This window comes from Anguilla rostrata, chromosome 15, assembly GCF_018555375.3.
Source record: "Anguilla rostrata isolate EN2019 chromosome 15, ASM1855537v3, whole genome shotgun sequence".
Lineage (NCBI taxonomy): Eukaryota > Metazoa > Chordata > Actinopteri > Anguilliformes > Anguillidae > Anguilla > Anguilla rostrata.
In genome coordinates, this window is record NC_057947.1 from 23,430,052 (window position 1) to 23,449,487 (window position 19,436).

Here is a 19,436-nt window from a genome sequence, read left to right on the forward strand (position 1 = left end):
TCTCCAGTTGTTAAGGACAATGTTTTACGATTGCTGGGAGCAGACGCCTGGAAGGTGTTCCTCAGCTACTGATTTTGCTGAGTGGCGGAAGGTCCTACGATAATGTCGATTCGCCAGCGTCTGCACTGAAAGAGCTTGGAGTTTTGACCTTTGCAATTGGGACAAGAGGCTCTGACAGTAGAGAGTTGCGGAAGATATCCCATGATCCTAGTCATGCTCTTTCAGTGTCAGAATTCACTGACCTTCCCAGTGTCCAAGAGCAGCTTCTTACTTCCGTGGACACGGTAGTGGTCCGTATGACAACTGAAGCTCCTACCGTTATAGGTATGTCAGTTCTTTCAAGTGCCATACTGTAATTATTTAATTTCATTACTTGATTAATTGCCATTGTTTTCAAATATGATTTAATTCATGAAATTTAGATTTTAACATTTTTTCCCCGAGATGTAAAATATTTTAGCATGGTAATGGCATTCGATATTGTGTGATATTGGTTTTTTTTTGAGCACCGTTAACTTGTCGATTTCAAAGAGTACAGGATTCATCAGTGCTCTCTGGTTTCTGAGAAAATACTGAGCATGCAATAGCATGTAGTTATCCTTATGTTTTATATTGACGACATTTGTCTTCAACTTAATTTTTCTTAGTCGATGACGAGGCCAGAAAGGATGTTGTGTTCCTATTGGATGGCTCTGATGGCACTAGAAATGGATTCCCAGCAATGCGAGACTTTGTTCAAAGGGTAGTGGAGAAACTGAATGTGGAGGAGAACAAAGACAGAGTTTCTGTGGTCCAGTACAGCAGAGATCCAGAGGCTCATTTCTATCTGAACACACACTCAACAAAGGGCGATGTCACCGATAGCATAAGAAACCTCAGACACAAAGGAGGAAGGCCCCTCAACACTGGGGCAGCTCTCCAGTTTGTTAAGGACAATGTCTTTACCGCATCTGCTGGGAGCAGACGCCTGGAAGGTGTTCCTCAGCTACTGATTTTGCTGAGTGGCGGAAGGTCCTACGATAATGTCGATTCGCCAGCGTCTGCACTGAAAGAGCTTGGAGTTTTGACCTTTGCAATTGGGACAAGAGGCTCTGACAGTAGAGAGTTGCGGAAGATATCCCATGATCCTAGTCATGCTCTTTCAGTGTCAGAATTCACTGACCTTCCCAGTGTCCAAGAGCAGCTTCTTACTTCCGTGGACACGGTAGTGGTCCGTATGACAACTGAAGCTCCTACCGTTATAGGTATGTCAGTTCTTTCAAGTGCCATACTGTAATTATTTAATTTCATTACTTGATTAATTGCCATTGTTTTCAAATATGATTTAATTCATGAAATTAGATTTTAACATTTTTTTCCCCAGATGTAAAATATCTTAGCATGGTAATGGCATTCGATATTGAGTGATATTGGTTTTTTTTTAGCACCGTTAACCTTTTCGATTTCAAAGAGTACAGGATTCATCAGTGCTCTCTGGTTTCTGAGAAAATACTGAGCATGCAATAGCATGCAGTTATCCTTATGTTTTATATTGATGACATTTGTCTTCAATTTAATTTTTCTTAGTCGGTGACGAGGCCAGAAAGGATGTTGTGTTCCTATTGGATGGCTCTGATGGCACTAAAGGAAATGGAGATTCACAGGACAGACAGAGTTTCTGTGGTCCAGTACAGCAGAGATCCAGAGGCTCATTTCTATCTGAACACACACTCCACAAAGGGCGATGTCACCAATAGCATAAGAAACCTCAGACACAAAGGAGGAAGGCCCCTCAAAACTGGGGCAGCTCTCCAGTTTGTTAAGGACAATGTGTTTACCGCTTCTGCTGGGAGCAGACGCCTGGAAGGTGTTCCTCAGCTACTGATCCTGCTGAGTGGCGGAAGGTCCAACGATAATGTCGATTTGCCAGCTTCTGCACTGAAAGAGCTTGGAGTTTTGACCTTTGCAATTGGGACAAGAGGCTCTGACCATCTTGAACTTATTTCTTATGATCCTAGCTATTCTTTTTCTGTTTCTGAATTCCAAAATCTTCCAAGTATCCATGAAGTTTTTCTCTCTAGAATTGGGAAATCCATGCTTCCTTTTACATCAGAAAAACCTACAGTTCATGGTAAGCTGGACTTCTTTTCTTTCTGTATTAACGTACATTTGCAGCTTTGGAATGTTTGTATGCTGCTATATTTATATTTGAAATATTTTTTTCAATTTCATTTGACTTTTAGCAAATGTATTCCTTGATAATGTATCATTTTGTTTTCACTTTTTTATAGGATTTAATGGTCATTTTTTTGTGCAATTACAGCTTGTATTTTTTGCTTTCAGATCAATTCATAATTATTCATTATTTTATACTCAACATTTCTATTGATCCCCTACCCAACACTTACATTTCTTTCAGTTATTTTTATTACTTTTCTATGCATCCAGTGAAAGCTTTGATTTTGTTCTATATCTATGTTCTTTTTATATATTCAATTCATTGTTTGTGCCCCTTTGTTTTCCTCCCTTATATTTTGTTAATTTCTTGCTATAATGATGCTTGCATAGTTTATTTTTGTATAATTACTGGTCTTTTTTCCTAAAACTTTCTAAGACAATCGTCATTTATGTAGTGTTTTATCAGTCAGAAAATATAAAAACACATACACTTTTCTATTCTTTGTGATTATGTTCGTAAATATTATTTATTTACAAATGTAAGTACTCATCTTAAGATGACATTGAAACACATGCAGCCTGAAATATATTCATGCAGTTTTGTCTCTAGAAGTCAGGTTAGCACCTTTTGTGCTGTTGCAATATTTTTTTTGAAGGTTTTTTTATTATCTCCAGTATTTCCAGTATCTATCTATCAATTATTATTATTATTATTATTATTATTATTATTATTGACTTTTGGGTCAAGAAATGCAGATCCTGAAGAGCTTTTGAGACTTTCCTTCACTTCCACTTCAGCATTTTCTTTTAGTGATTTTCTGACCTATTAAATCTGCAACAACAAACTTGTCATCACTGCTGAAAGTGTCTGATGGGTGATGTACAGGAATTTTTGGTGGATATTTCTTCTTTATATTTCCTGTTCAGGATTTCATTTTAGAATCTTGTAATATCTTTCCAAGTTTAAGACTGCATTGTTTCCCAAACTTAGATTGATGGATGACTTCATAACCTTTGAAACTTCTGTTGCATCCTCAACGTCATCTTCCATTGCAGTTTTAGACTATGGAAATTGGCAGTACATCCTGTGCAATGTGCACGTCTCTAAAAGGGAATGAAAAGAGGTCATTTTATTGGCTATTAATGAATTTATATGCACCTCACCCACTTATAATATATTCAGTATAATCCAGCTCATTATCCAGATGTGCTGTGCAGCACTTGGCGCTGTACGCTACTCGCCTCTGCCACGCCGTATGACATTAATTTAGGAAAGTATAGCCCATCGTGGTTCTATTTGACAGTTCTGATGGCAGTCAGGATGGATTCCCTGCCATGCACGACTTCATTTACAGGGTGGTGGAGAACCCCAAATTGGTAGAAAACAGCGAGAGGCTAGCAGCAGTACAGTAGGGTTCCGGCTGTTCGCTTCTACCTAAATACATAAAAAGTCAGTGTCATTAATAAAATACAAACTCTCAGACACAAAAGAGGAAGGTCCTGTTACACTAGGGCAGCCCTCCAGTATGTTGATGGATATTCTAATGCTGTATTCTCTGGAGGTTGATGCTATGTGGGTGTACCTCAAATTCTCATATTACTTACTGGTGAAACATCCAGTGATGATGTTGATCAACCATCTGCAGCACCGAAAACCTATGGGGTCGTGGGCATTGCAAACGGAACTAGAAACACTGATTCTGAACAACTTGACAGATTTCACTCTTAAGTTTGCCGCCATTGATATCATCAGCCATAAATTCTTAATATTATACTTTTAAATGCCTTTTCCCCTTTTTATTCCCAATTTGCAATGCCCAATCATGATCATGCTGCAACAACCATTGTCAATCTGTGGGGGCACAGACAAGCACTCCTCTGAAGCTTGTGATGGCAGTTGCTGCCTCTCATTACACCGCAGTTCAGAAGTCAGGCTTGCACAGACCTGAGTCGTGTGCAGAACAGACAAACTTGCAGGTGCCTAATCACCCAGCAGGAGTCAGTGGTGTATGATGAGTCACTGTCATCCCAGGCAAATGAAGGTCTACCATCTCTAGACATGAGAGGCAATTTTGTGTCACCATGTGGGGCTGCCAGCCACAGTCAGTACATTAAACTTTATTATTCTCTTGGGATCATTCATGAGTAGTGGCCTTTCCACCACGGTGAAATGGCTGTGAGCTGGTTGTGTACATTTCCTTACATTTTCTTAATGCTCTTAAGGGAAGACTTACTGTCAATTTCATGTTACTTTTAAACTTCTGGAATTTTTTTCATTTAATGTGAAGTGTTCACAAAATGTATTCCATGGGTGGAATTGCATTCAGAATTCTGATCTTTTTTTCAAGTATTACCTTCAAGAAATGCTTTGAAGTTTGCGATTACTTGACTGCTGTGTGTTAAAGCTCTGTCTGGGTTTGAAGGTTTTAAAGTTAATATTGATATTTTGAATTAAAATAATGTTTCCCTTTGAGGATAATGCAGAAGATGATTTATTTTTGCTAATAATTGTTTTGATACACAGTTCCTAAATTGTTCATAAATGCAATATGTGGTGTTTGCTATATATATTTGATTCAGATTCAGATTGATCAAAAAGTGCACTTATTAAAAATGAACACAAATACCATGTTTGAAAATGTCATTAAGTCCCAGAAATTGTCCAGAATATTTACTTGGCTTGTAGTTTTCTCTGATTGCAGGGTCATTAGTAACACAGATTATTTTGGTTTTGTTTCCTGTAGGTGACAGCCAGGGTCCAAAGAAGGATGTCGTCTTTCTGGTTGATGGTTCCGATGCCACCAGGCAGCAATTCACAGTCATCCAGGAATTCATCCGCAGGGTCGTGGAAAATCTCAACGTTGGAGAGAACAAAATCCGGATTGGTGTGGTGCAGTACAGTGATGCTGCAAGTGGGGATATCTACCTGAACTCCCATACGACCAAGGAAGGCGTCTTAAATGCCATAAAAGGCCTGAGACACAGAGGGGGTAGGCAGCGTAATTTGGGGAGGGCTATAGAGTTTGTCAGCCGGGATGTATTAGACCCCACACGTGGAGGCAGAAGACCAGACGGCGTCCCACAGTTTGTGATTGCAGTCTCAGGGGGCAGATCTTCAGATGATATTACAGGTCCAGCCACAAAATTAAAACAGTCAGGGGTGGTGCCATTCAGTATTGGAACCAGAGATGTAGGTTCCCAGGAGCTTCAAATGGTTTCCTATGTTCCAACATACGCTTACACTATTGATAATTTCCCTGGCCTATTTACCATTCAGGACGGACTCATCTCCACTCTGACAGAACTGTCAGATGAAGAAATTAGGATTTTGCAACCCCATTACCCAACAGGTGAGTGATATCTGTGATTTTCTTTTATATCTTTCACACCAAGGATTGTCTGATTTTTTCACAAGCTCGGTAACCGATTTCTTTCAGTTATGCATGCCTTCAACATATTTAAATTGCGTTGACTTGACGGATACATGTTATTGGGGGAATGCTGTTTACACATTGCTGTAGAAATTACCTGAACAAAATCTGCCATTTTTGTTGAAGGTTATTTTTATAATTGTTTTTATGTGATCATCTCCATTAATTTGAATTTTAATGTGGCTTTTTTGTTATAACTAAATTATTATTACTATTAGTAACATTAACAGTGTGGCTGTGGATCAAAGACTAGGATATTGTTTAAAGTGGATGAGACTTTAGTACTCTTTATAACAATAAATTAAAAAATAATAATAATAATTTTAAAAATCCTGCATGATTGAAATTCACAAAATGTATGGAAACAAAACTGTCTGTTTGTAATGCAGTTTCACAGCCTGGAGACAAGAGGGATGTGGTCTTCCTTATTGATGGATCCACTACAGTGCGTAGTGAATTCCCAAACATCCGGGATATGATCGGGAGGGTTGTAGACAAGCTGGATGTAGGCCTGGACAAGGTGAGGGTCTCTGTGGTCCAATACAGTGAAGAACCCAAGGTGGAGTTCCTCCTCAATGAACATTCCACTCCGGAGGAATTGCGAGGAGCAGTGCGGAAGATAAGGAACAAGGGAGGAAACAGACTGAACACAGGCCGAGCTTTGGACTGGGTGTCCAAAAACATCTACCAGAGGTCAGCTGGCAGCAGGATCGAAGAGGGGGTCCCGCAGTTCCTCGTACTGGTCACCGGGGGCAAGTCCTCAGACGACGTCTCGGGTCCAGCCAATCAGCTGAAGTTAAGCCCGATTGCTCCTCTTGCCATTGGAAGCAGGAATGCCAACGCTGATGAGCTGCGGCTCATATCTTTGAAACCTGAATACGCCTTCACAGTTACAGATTTTCAAGAACTCCCCAATATTGAGCAACGCCTGCTGGCACCAGTGAAAACCTTGACAACAACAGATATAATTTCCGTTCGTACTCCAGTGGACGTGGGTATGATATATTTTACACATTTCTGGAGATATAAAAAATGATTTTTGGCAAAATAATACTATTGTCAGAAGTGTAATTTGAATATTTATGTACAATTTTTGGTCAAAGTTAAGACATTTTAATTTATTAATGATAACATTTTGGGAAAATACATTTTGGGAATTTTCCTCTTTCTCTCTTAACATTTATTTTTTTGTTCATGCTAGGTAATATCCCGCTTGGAAAAAAGGACATTATTTTCCTCATTGACGGATCAGACAGTGTGGGCTCCAGTGGTATTGCCCACATCCGGGACTTCATACTGAAAGTGCTCCAGCAACTGGATATTAGTTCTGACCAGGTCCGCGTGGGCGTTGTTCAGTACAGCGACAGCCAGCAGACGCAGTTCTCTCTCAACTCCTTTGACAAGAAGCCTGACGTTCTGGCGGCGGTGAAGAGGCTCCGCCTCATGGGTGGGCGGTCTGCCAACCTGGCCGAAGCCATCGATTACGTGTTACAAAACGAGCTCAAGCAATCGGCGGGTGTCAGGCCATCTGAGGCCTCCCAGCACTTGGTGGTGCTCACCGGGGGTCGGTCCCCATCAGACGTCTCGCCTTATGGCCCGCTGCTCAAGGAAAGGCGGGTTAATTGCATAGGAGTTGGTGCCGGTGCGGCTGACTCCAGGCAGCTGTCTCAGATTGCCACCTCCCCAGCGGATGTACTTCAGATTCCCAGTTTCCCAGGGCTGGCCGGTATTCAGGACAGGTTCTTTACCAGGCTTAGTAGCAAGGGACCTACAGGTGACATTGAACCCACAGATTTTGATGACACAGGTAAGTTCATATGTGACAAATTTTTAGAAGTCAGTCATGATTTATTTATTGCTGTGGAAAAAAAGATATGCATTTTTATCCTTCGTAAATATACCTTGGAGGGTTCAAGCTATTAGTATTATTGTTGTAGTAGTAGTAGTATTTAATTACATGTTTGCTAATTAAATTACTGCTGTACCCAGTATCAGAACTGGTTAAAACCTGATGCATAAGGCAATAATGGAGTTAGGGTACTTCACTGATAATTATCTGCTTAACAGGAAAATAAGATGTAATTCTTATGAAGGCCAAGAGATAGCATATAAATATATAAGTTCTCCCAGGTCTAATATTCTCCCCTTTATCTTCTTTTAAGGTTTATCCCCTAAAGTAGCCGACATTGTATTTTTGGTGGACGGTTCAATAAACCTTGGCAGAGACAATTTCAAAGAAGTTATGGAGTTCATCATGAACCTTGTTGACCTATTTTTCACGGAGAGAGACAACCTGCAGATTGGCCTGGCTCATTATGCTGCAGACGTGACTGACGTGTTTTACCTTAACACCTACAAGAACAAGAATGACATCGTTGATGCCATCACCAGGACGGAGTACAGAGGAGGTCAGAGGCTCAACACCGGTGCCGCCATTAAGTACGTTCAGGGGACTCATTTCACCAAGGAGAAGGGAAGCAGGAAAGATGAGGGCGTGCCCCAGATCCTGATGCTCATTAAGGGCGGGAAGTCTAATGACGACGGGAAGTCGGCTGCCCTGGGTCTCCAAAAGGCTGGTGTTCGGATCTACGCCGTCGGGGTGGGCGACATTGAGGACGAGCTTTCCAGCCTGGGGAGTGAGGCAACCACTGTGCACAGAGCCAGAACTTTCCAGGAGCTCTCTGAACTTAACGAACAGATCTTGCAGACTCTGGACGATGACGTGAAGGGCCAGAAACACTGCACAGCGGAGCAAGAGCCCACAAGGGGTAAGGAAATAGGGCAGATTCTTCTCTTCCCTTATCTTAGTGGCACAGGGGAAAAGTTATGTCTCTGACTGATCATTGGATCCACAATGCATCTGAATTATTGTAGCATTACCACTAAACCAACATTATCTACTAGAGGGTTGCACCAATGTTGTCTCTAAACAATGTCTGCTCTTATTTTCTTATAGTTGTTTTTTCTTCAGATGTATCTCACAAAACCCAGTATCTGTTAAGTTATAGACTAAAGAAGGAATTCCTGATTTTGGGCAAATTAAAATGTTTTGAAAACCGTTCCTCCCAATTTTAAAGACAGGAGGTGGGAAACCTGTGTTTGACAAATAATAATGACATGTGTTAGTTGTACTAGGCATGGCATAGAATGTGTGCATAGCACTTCTAATACACAAGCACCATTAGGTTTTGACTAACAAACTGCTAAGTGAGATTGGTTGAAATGCATTTCTACAAAACATGCTGAAATGCTGCAGTCTTTCTGAATGTATTTTACACATGTGAGTGCTGCATTAATGTTCAAAGACAGATATTATGAAATTTATTATTTTATTAAATACATTTTTATATATGTCTATATATTTATTGTGGTTTGCTCTGTCTCATCAGTCTGCAAGGTTGAGGTGCTGGTGGGTTTTGACGTGTCAGCACAGAACATCTTTAGTGCCCAAAGGTCTCTGGAATCCAAAATGGGTGCCATCCTCCAGAGGATTATGCAGATGCAAGCCATCAGCTGCACATCTGGACAGGCTCCCTCTGTGCAGGTCGGCATCCTGGCCATGGACTCCGCCTCCGAACCCGTCCAATTGGACTTCACAGGAGACCACGCCCAGCTTTTTGACTCCTTCAAAGCCCTCCGCACCCGCGGCCCTTACGTCCTCAATGCCAAGACCATTGATGCCTACACCGCCAGATTCCGCAACAGAGCCACAGATGTTGTTAGAGTGCGTCTGCATGTGCTATCACTTTTTTTATTGGTTACTTTTGGCATTTATGTTTATTTCATGATTAAGATATATAACATTAAAGAATAATGAAGCTAGTTGTGACAGTAAAATGGTGTTGTCAGTTGTTTTTTGTTTTTTTCTCATAACAAATGTTTAGGTTGTGATACACCTGACAGATGGTCTGGATGGACAGTTTGCGCAGATGAAGGAGCGTATTGAGGCTCTCCGTGTTTCAGGTGAAAAAGGATTCATGTCATTTCCTGGCATTTGCACATTGAACTGAATCCCCATTCATAAGCTTTATGTTTGGTTAGTTTTGGTTATATGTAATTAATCCCAGGATGGACAATTTTATGTTATCTTGGACACTTAAATGTAACCAGGCCATGTAAAACACACCTACAAAACACATACATATTTTTACAGTGTTGCATTGCACATTTGTTTCAACATAAGGTTTTAATTCAAAATGCATATACTGTAGAATACCGTATAAAATAATCACTGTTAAAAAATTGAACTATAACAAATTTGGGTTGTTTTCAAAGGAAAATAAATATTGTAAGAGATCTTAAAATGTGCTTGAGGTGCCAGCCCAGGGTCTTGTTGATAGAGGTCCCTTTTTTGATTTTGTGTTCCATCACCCCTTAAAGTAAGATGCAAGTTTTTGTGAGGTTCAGCTTCATTTCCCTCTCCAGAATAGGCAGTCATTTTCCAAGAGTCTCAATGATTCACAGCCAGTCCCTGTAAACCGTGGGTGATTCATGCTGGCAGGTGTGAACAGTTTCATCCTGGTTGGCCTGGAGAGAGTTCCCCGGTTTGAAGATGCTGTGCTGCTTGAGTTCGGCCGGGGCTTCCGCTATACCAAACCTCTGCGTGTCAACCTGCTGGACCTGGACTACGAGCTTATGGAGGAACTGGTGAGCAGTACTACACACAAAAGCATACTACACACACACACAGACACACACACATGCACACACACACCTGTGCGCACACACACACACACACACCAGTTTACTACACCCAAGGACTAATATGCCCACCCATATACAGGCAAAAGGCTCAGCACACACTGCTCTCAGACGGTCATACAGACACCCATATAAATTCTGCATACGATCACTCCACTCAGCCTCCCCTTTCATACTGCACTGTGTGTAATTGTTTGCTTCTGTGGATCCTGAACAGAAGTATAAAGTTTGTGTGTAGCAAAACTCAACAGCCAGAAAACTTCCACAATGCCTGCTGGGGTCCCAATTGACTTTGATTTTTTAATCATTATTAGGACAACATTGCAGAAAGAGAATGCTGCTCGGTGCCATGCAAGTGCACTGGACAGAGGGGGGATCGAGGAGCTGTTGGAGCTTCTGGACCTAAGGTTACTACTGTTCTTTTGTTTGTTTGCTTGTCTGTCTGCCTGTCTGTCAATTTGTTTCTCTGTTTATGTGGTTAGATTTGTTCCAGAATGACCATTGTAAAATTCTACATTAAGTCTTTTTGGAAAATATAAGCAAGGTTCAGTAAATGGTAATTTTTGTTAATTGAGCTTTCCTTTCCTGCCAGGGTGGACCTGGAGGGGAGGGCTACAGAGGACATCCTGGAGATGAAGGCGGCCCTGTAAGTAGCACCTGAATGAATGTTCAAATCTCTGCCCTCTGATTACATCCTGCCTATTCGGCCCCTGGCTCTGTGGAACCTCGTGAGAGAATGCCCCCCCACCCCCCTCCTTGACTTAGTCGTTTAAATTACGCAAAACCCAAGTTCCTCCTTTGGTAATCTCATGGTGTCATTACAATGATTCCTCACTCACTAGCTTCCTTGCTGAACATACTCACAGTTCTGCAGCTGAACTTTAACCTCCTCCTCTATTCATTCATCCCGCCTCTTTACTTTGTGAAGCTCGCTTCACAAACCTCTTTCTGCTGCTTTGACTGTGAATCCTTTTGGCAGAGTGAATCTCCCCTCTTATGTTTTATGTTCATTCTGCCATGCCTTACCACAGCATGTCCTTTCATCTCCTACACTTCATCCTCCTTTGTAGGGTCCTAGTCCAAGTCCAGCTGGACAGGTTTATCCATAACAGCTGGCAGTGTTGAAATAACGTGCAAGAAAAAAACATATTTTTTTATATTTGTCACCTCCAACATATTTTTTCATATTTGTCACCTCCAAAAGCTAGCAATCTATATAAACCACACTAATCTACCTTGTCTGTTCCCTGGCCTGTTCCATCATATTTGCATTTATGCAGAAATAATGGATTGTACATAGTAAAAAATGATATATATGTATTTTTTCTCTGACAGGGTGAGAGAGGTCCCCCAGGTGTGAATGGAACCCAGGGATTCCAGGGCTGTCCAGGACAGAGGGGAGTCAAGGTGAGTTCCCTCAAAGTAGGGTCCAAAACAGGACCTTGATCCCCTTTTGATCACACCGTCCCCATTGAAACTGTCTGTGCCGGGATGCAGTACTAATGCTGATGCTTTCTTTCATGCAGGGATCTCGGGGATACTCCGGAGAAAAGGTAACACTGCCACGTGATTCATTCACCTATACATTTTTTTCACTTTCCGTGTTTCTGCAGTCTTTTAACTTTTACTTATTTTATGACAGGGAGAATTTGGAGAAATCGGTCTGGATGGAATCAATGGGGAGGAGGTAAGGACATTTTTTGGCCAGTCCATCACATTGAATTATTAAGCCACCTTAAATTGTAAAATATGCCTAAAAATGTAGGGTTCAGAGCAATACCTTACATAAGGAAAACTGATGATATATTAACTATTTTTCACATACCTTTTTGAGGCTGGCTTAGCAAACAAAGTGCAGCTTCCCTGCTCATCACTCATTGCCACTGTTTATGCATTGCACATCTTAATTTACAACCCTGCCCAAACAAATTCTATTTGTTTGAGTGATTGGGTGTAATTGTTTACTCCTCCTCCATTCCCAAGGGAACAAGTGGAGTGGCAGGACCTCCAGGAGACAGAGGAAACCCAGGAAGTAGGGTGAGTAGCCTACACATGCAACCACAAAATCCACCCCACCACTTACACAAATACATACAGGAGCATTTTATGTCCTGTCCCATTGTTTAGTAATGGTACTAAAACTGTGAATCTCCCTTATTGTACCTTTTGGTGTTTAGGGTCCTAAAGGTGCTAAAGGCCAGGCTGGAGATCAAGGAGAGACTGGCCTTAGAGGAGACCCAGTGAGTATATTCAGTGATTCAGTCTATGTGGTCTTTCATATCTGAGCTGAATGCATATTCCTAGGGCTGGGTGAAAGATGGCTTACTTACACCTATTTGTGTAAGTGTAGGAGACTAAGAACGTTTAGTACTCCTGAAAATGAGTAAATAGTCTTGTTCATGACTTGTGTAATACCTATGTGTTGATATAACGTTCAATGTGTAATGTGCTTTATATCCAAATGATATGTAAATTTGCTTTTCAGGGTGTAACTGGAGAAGACAACAAAAAGAGAGGACCAAAGGGTGACCCAGGCGATGTCGGACCAGTGGTAATGTACCGTTAACTGCTTCAACTGCTTGTGTTGTTCACCAGAGTGGGTCATGGCTCTCCTTCATTCCACCCCTCTCTCAGAAGCAGCTTCAATACACCGCAAGCATGGAAAAGCATTCTGATTTCTTGTTTGCCATTACTGAAGGACCAGAATGTGTCCAATGTGTCCAAGAGCAATCTGAGAAATTTCCTTTTAAATATGTCCCACCTTCTGTCTGAGTGTGTTCATACTGTACTTCATTTTTGCTTTTTTGGCTGGACCGCAACAGCGGGGCCAGGCCTATAAATGCGAATGTCTGTGACCGAGTCACTGAGTGATGAAGTTACACCATTGGTCGGCCGAGTTATGAAGTTACGCCATTGGTCGGCCAAGTTATGAAGTTACACCATTGGTCGGCCGGTCCAGCCATATACTAGGTTTTGACCTGGTCTTGTTATAAAACATGAACACAAGTGTTGTGCAACATGAAAATGTGCTGCTCTTCTGTTTCTCAGGGAGAAGCAGGATCGAATGGAGAGCAAGGTGGCCCTGGTGAACCAGGCAGGAGGGTAAGAGTTCTGTGTCCTTTATTAGATAACCACATATCAGTAAGTAGCACAGCAGGTTCTCAGGAAAAGGTCTATAAGCATTTCACTGAATCCTAGCTAAGGAGTTTACCTCTCAACTATTCAATTGTGATAGTGATACTACTTTACAATGGTAAATTCCTGTCCTTCCAAAGTGTACACTATTATTATATATTACACAATGGATAGTTTTTTTAATTCTAGTACATAACACTAAAAACAATTTGTGTACATGGTTTGAGAATACCCCAGTGAGATGTGTCTGATTTGGCCGAGGATGTGAAATTTTCCTCTTTTTCCTTTTGTGTTAGGGTGCTGATGGGAGGAGAGGTCCCCCTGGACAACCTGTAAGTTTCCGATGAGAGAGAAGCATCAGGAAGATCAAAATCTCTCAGTCCCACTATGCCAGCACATGCAGTCTTTCCTGTCGCCACCCACACAGGATTCCCATACCAGCACAATCCCTGCTATTTCATTTGTTTAACTGTCGATAGTATGCTGACAGCATATTATTTTTATTTGTTCCTTACTGAAGGAAAAAGAAAAATCTAAACAGATAATGTAGAACCCACCTAATCATTTTCTTTATTTTCCTGTTGACTGGTGTATGTAATGCGAGTTACCATAGACATTACATAATAGGCTTAGCCAATGCTCTTGTCTGAAGCGTGTTTTGCACATTTTCCATTTGTACATTTACAGAGCTAATTCAGGTTACATATCTCACTGGAAAGTACAATAGAAAGTGCCACACCAGGGAAAGAAACCCAATCTGTGGGTTAAGAGCCTAGTCCTGTTTCACAGTGCTCCTCTACCCAGTCGGCGATCCATCCATATATTCTGACTCATTCAACATGCTTAGTACTTGTTGCAGACAGACAAAGCAGCACCTTGTCTCTCGGCTCTTTTACAGGGGCCTGCTGGGAAACCAGGAGCTGATGGTGTGGAGGGAGAGCCAGGCATTGGAGGGTCTCGGGTAGGTGTATTTGATTTTTCGATCCCCTATCACCCACCCTCTCTCCCTCGTTTTCTGATAGATGTTTTCCAGACAAAGCGAAACCCCAAGCAATGTTGCGAGGCCAGTGAAGCTCAGCTGGGAGCTTTCCGCTTTGCACAGAAACTTGGGGGTACCAAGCTCAGGAGGCCACATGTTTATTTGAAAGTTACTCAAATGAAGATGATGCGTCCCTTAAGAAACATTTACATGTTATTATTTACATCTTGGTACACTTCTTTATCTAGGTCATGCTGTTGGCCCATATAAGAATCATAAATGGCCTGTTAGAAATCGGTGCATGGGCCCAGTTGCCCTCCTACCAGATTGACCAGGGAGAAAAAACAAAGTACTGTTTCGGTGCTGTTTTCAATGCAAGTAACTTAACGTTAGAACTTCTCCAGCCAAAGCAGTAACATTACAAAATGTTGCAAGTTAGTCAATATCATTAACCTTATCTATTTCACTATGGTTATGCATTCATATTATAATTAATCAATAAATCTAATGTTGGTTCTGTCCTGTATTAATGTAACTTCAGTAATGCTAGTTGGCAAAGTGCGCTACCTAGCTTCACAGATGCATAACAGACTGTTAATTACCTTGTTAGCTAGCTAGTTGGCCATCTAGCCATCGCAAGTCCATTTAGCTAGCATTATATCAGTAATGTTAGCTATCTAGCAAGATTACTAGCTGGCTAAACTATGTAGCTAGTTACCAAAGCATGTTTGCTATAGTAGTGAAATTGCTGCAGCAAACTCAGTTCGCACATTACTCAGTATTGCAGTGTAAAATGACAGTCTACTTCATTAGCGTTGCATTCAAATTAGCCTTCGGATGCTGCTAAAATTTTCCCAGCAGTTACCATGGTGAAAGGATGCTTGTTTGTAACAAACAAATTACGAATGAAACATTCAGGTGAACGTGAAGTTTTCTATTGTGTTACATCATTAGCCAGGACCGGGGTGCAGTTGCCTAGCAACAGAAGAAAAAAAAGAATCATCTTTAACCCCCGATATTTGACAGTGAACCCCTAAAAATATATATATATATATTGCTTTAATAGTTTAGGTTAAATGCTTTTCTTCAGGGAGTAATGGCAATGTCCAGTTTACATTTCAAACCGAGTACATTATGTGATTGCATACTGTACATTTGTGTCCCAGGGCCCGCCTGGACCAATGGGAACTCCAGGAACCAGAGGGGAGGATGGGAACCCTGGACCCAGGGTGAGACACATCCGCTTGTTCTACACATCATCCTACTGCTGTTTCCAAAATTGAACATTTTTCATATTATTTTTTAACACAAATGGGAGTATAAGTCTCTCTTTGACCTGTTAGAGCCCTCACAGTTTCCGTTTTTATATGCTATGGATGCTTCTTGCTAATCCAGTCTTTTTGAACTGTGCAGTATAAATGTCTGGTAAATAAATAATCTCATCCTTAGGAGTAACAGTAAACATATGTTGTGTGCGGTCAGGAGATAAATGGGAACCACACATGAAGCAAAAAGGCTGTTTACAATGCTGTATTTGTAGAACCCAGAGCCCCAGTACCCACAGTGCTGATGATGTTGCTTGTTTCCTGACAGGGTGCTGGAGGACCTTCAGGAGGTCCTGGTGAAAAGGGTAGAAGAGGATCTGTTGGCCGCAAGGTACCATTCACTTGCACCACGGCAGCCTCACCTTTGGTCCTCACTGTCCTGTAAGCCAGACAATTACACAGGGCGAGAAAACTACAGGAACCTTCTAGGCCTTTGCCTTGGTTTCGTACTAAAGAGTTGCAGGACAGAGTCACAGATTTTTATGGAATAACCTGAACCTTGATAGACTTGATGAAAAACAAAACCAGTCCTCCTCATCCATCCATCCATTATCTATACCCACTTATCCTGGTCAGGGTCACGATGTGTGCTGGAGCCTATCCCAGTGTGCTTTGGGTGAGAGGCAGGAATACCCCTTGGACAGATTAATTTACCTTCAACACAAGTTTTAGTAAGCACATTCAACAAGAAATCTCACCTTTTTTTGATGTGTTTCACATAAGCATCATGATTATTTTAGAATTTTAGAATTGATAAATACATTTTTAACAATTTACCTAATATGAATAATTATAGATCTGACCAATTATACATAGTATATTATTACCACACAGGTTTGGGAAATATTTCCACCAAGTATAATAATCATTGTGAACAATGTAACCAGTATTTTACTTCAATCATAGTCACATTTCCGTCCAAATCAAATGTTAAAAATGATGGGGTGTCTTGTGGCATAGCCTGTAGAGCACTGTCCACACGCTCATTACCTCTTTCTTCCCCTGTTCTTCCTGGTTAATGTCCAAAACTGTCCTGTCCAATAAAGCTGAAAAGCCCATAAAAAGTTAAATATGACAATAATGCAGTGAATTATTCACAGTTTTTCATAAATTAATTTACACGTTTTCATTTGAGGATTAAATTCACGTGTCTTTAACTTCGACTTTCATTTAAATAAATGCAGCAGGAAACCTTTTCTTCACAAATAAAAGTACAACAATGTTACTTGAACCCAGGACAAGAAAAGCATTTTTTTACTAGCACTTAAAGGTTATTAGAGTTGACTGGAGGATGGGACATGGAATAATTTGTTGTTTCCTGTTCACTCTTACAGGGTGAACCAGGAGATCCTGGTCCTAAAGGTGTGGCTGGACCCCTGGGACCTCGCGGAGAGCCTGTGAGTGTCTAAGACACCCCCGCTTTACAGGAGCAGCAGCAGTGGGGAATACAACAACGACAAAAACAACAATAATTTTTGGCCATCCCAGTTTGGGAGAAAAGATAAAAGAGGGAACAGATTCGGTTAAAAAAAAAGACATATTTCAGTGTCGTGGTGTTTTTTTGCAGTGATGTGGGATTTACACTGACTGCTGCTTTTGATTCCACTGCAGCCCATCAGGAGGGTTCATTCCTGAGGAACAGAATGAATAAATAGGGCTTGTCAATGGGAAGCGTTTCTGTGCTAGAGGACCTGATTTCTTACATAAGAATATATATGATTGACAGCCATTTGTAGATTATTTTTGTCCAGTCCCTTATAGCTTGGGTCACATTTTTAAAGTGTGATTGACAATTTTTATAACCAAATGCCCTGCCTAAATCAACACTAGGCTGAAATTCCTCATGCAGAAAAGTGTGTTTTTAACCTCAAATCTATGATCATTTTATCTAAAGTAAATGTCCTACAGATGTTTATAATCAGGACAATGTATGCATAACAAGTTCAAAGGAAGGCAGGATTTAAGTCTAAAAAGACCATCTGTAGCTAGATTCTTTTAGGGACATAAATATTCTACTTTGCGAGTGCCTTGGTCCAGGGGAGTGCTGTCCAAGTTTGACTGTGGAAATAATGTCTACCTTTCCCTTGCAGGGTGATGACGGCAGAGATGGCTTTGGAATCCCTGGACCTAAAGGAAGAAGTGTAAAAATCAGTTTCACACCCTCAATAATGACAGAACTAACTTTGTGAATTATATCAGAGAGATATATAATGTTGCTAGTTATTCAGTCACAAGTACAAATCTGCCAGTAAATGATATGCTTCACCCAGAGCTACCTGGAAGGTTATGTCACTGTTTTATCGTAACCTACGCATAATTAACTTTGTTCCAATGACCTTGATATGTACTTTTGTACGTCGCTTTGGATAAAAGCGTCTGCTGAATAAATGTAACGTAGTAATGGATTCTCCCATTCTATACGATACGGAGGAGTGAATTTTCTTGGAGTAGGTGTTCCGATGCTAGTGTTAATGGGATTGTGTTTTTAATCGCAGGGTGACGAAGGATTCCCAGGGTTCCCTGGTCCGAAGGTGGGTAATGCCTCAGGGTGTGATTCCTGGCTGCGGCTGACTCCCGGGGATCAGCCTGGCTCTGCATCACACGCACACACACACAGCCGCTGTGCTCTCTGCGCCTGGCTCTGACCCGCATGTGACCTTGCCATGTGCAGACAAGCTGATCTTCTCTCACTCTCTCTCTCTCTAACCCCCCCTGCTGTTTCCTTCAGGGTGCAGCGGGTGACCCAGGCCCTCAGGGAGGCCCAGGTCCAAGAGGAAACCGTGGACAGCGGGTGAGTTTCCTGGGACTTAACGGAAAGCAGATGGCTGAAGAGAGTGTCGAAATAATGTCCTCTTCCATTCAACATGTATTGCTGTCAAAATGAGTCAAAGACATTAAGAATGTATGACTAATTTACTTTGAAACAGCATCTTTAAAAATCATGTTAGAGCAACTCAAGCAGGGAGGAAATTAGACAGACAGACAGACACAAAGATATATAGGTACTAGCCTGTAGGTATTGAGGCTATTTGTTTTAAGTGGAAAAGTCTGTCCTCACTTCTTGCCTGGTTTCTATAATACCTGCCTGCTTGTCTATTTTTACAGTAAATGTTTTCAGATTTGCAGCTTTTTATTACGGATACAGTATGAGAGCCACGCTGTTCATCATTTATAGATGCGAAAGGTATGCTTTGGGTCCACGTGTACTCCTTATGTAAATATGCCGGTTTGGATTCTTTTGCAGGGTGTTGCTGGTAATCCTGGTGATCCTGGTCAGAAAGGGGATGTTGGATACCCTGGACCTCATGTAAGGACCTTATTTCATGAGTGTTTTTTTTAAATATGGCGTGTGTGTGTGTGTAAAGGTATAGATATAGGTGAACATATATACGTATAAATATAGGTGGACTATCCCATTTTGTGTGGTCATGCATGTCTCGTTTAAAAGCCAGAGGTACAAGAACATTACGTAAAATCCATGATACTTTCACATGTGCATGCATACACGCGTCCACCCGCAGATTGACACCAACAATTCACATGTGTGTGCATGCGCATGAGTGTGTGTGTGTTTGTGTGCATGTGTTGGTTTTGTGTGTGTGTGTGTGTGTGTGTGTGTGTGGAGGGAGATACACTTGATTCTCAGCCTGTATGTAGGTAAAATAATGAATAGCAGTGAGGCGCACACTGATGAGAGACTACAGAGCC

General features: G+C 41.3%; 2 protein-coding genes across 6 annotated transcripts in view; both read left to right on the plus strand.

The window, feature by feature from the left end:
- Positions 1–19,436, plus strand: part of LOC135240821 (collagen alpha-3(VI) chain-like) — a 65,784-nt gene that overhangs the window by 32,215 nt on the left and 14,133 nt on the right. For all 5 annotated transcript variants that reach the window (XM_064310785.1, XM_064310787.1, XM_064310786.1 and 2 more), the window contains 25 exons: positions 4,902–5,507; positions 5,978–6,583; positions 6,790–7,395; positions 7,751–8,356; positions 8,978–9,312; positions 9,473–9,551; positions 10,090–10,235; positions 10,604–10,696; positions 10,882–10,935; positions 11,625–11,696; positions 11,816–11,842; positions 11,932–11,976; positions 12,273–12,326; positions 12,467–12,529; positions 12,775–12,840; positions 13,338–13,391; positions 13,721–13,756; positions 14,323–14,385; positions 15,570–15,632; positions 15,997–16,059; positions 17,063–17,125; positions 17,819–17,869; positions 18,224–18,259; positions 18,457–18,519; positions 18,973–19,035. In XM_064310785.1, coding sequence (XP_064166855.1) covers positions 4,902–5,507; positions 5,978–6,583; positions 6,790–7,395; positions 7,751–8,356; positions 8,978–9,312; positions 9,473–9,551; positions 10,090–10,235; positions 10,604–10,696; positions 10,882–10,935; positions 11,625–11,696; positions 11,816–11,842; positions 11,932–11,976; positions 12,273–12,326; positions 12,467–12,529; positions 12,775–12,840; positions 13,338–13,391; positions 13,721–13,756; positions 14,323–14,385; positions 15,570–15,632; positions 15,997–16,059; positions 17,063–17,125; positions 17,819–17,869; positions 18,224–18,259; positions 18,457–18,519; positions 18,973–19,035 — 4,013 coding nt within the window. The remainder of the gene's footprint in view (positions 1–4,901; positions 5,508–5,977; positions 6,584–6,789; positions 7,396–7,750; positions 8,357–8,977; positions 9,313–9,472; positions 9,552–10,089; positions 10,236–10,603; positions 10,697–10,881; positions 10,936–11,624; positions 11,697–11,815; positions 11,843–11,931; positions 11,977–12,272; positions 12,327–12,466; positions 12,530–12,774; positions 12,841–13,337; positions 13,392–13,720; positions 13,757–14,322; positions 14,386–15,569; positions 15,633–15,996; positions 16,060–17,062; positions 17,126–17,818; positions 17,870–18,223; positions 18,260–18,456; positions 18,520–18,972; positions 19,036–19,436) is intronic.
- Positions 31–1,881, plus strand: LOC135240825 (collagen alpha-3(VI) chain-like). The gene is made up of 3 exons (XM_064310794.1): positions 31–324; positions 648–1,244; positions 1,567–1,881. Exons 1-3 carry the CDS (start codon positions 297–299, stop codon positions 1,734–1,736), a joined length of 795 nt encoding a protein of 264 aa, XP_064166864.1. The 5' UTR covers positions 31–296; the 3' UTR covers positions 1,737–1,881.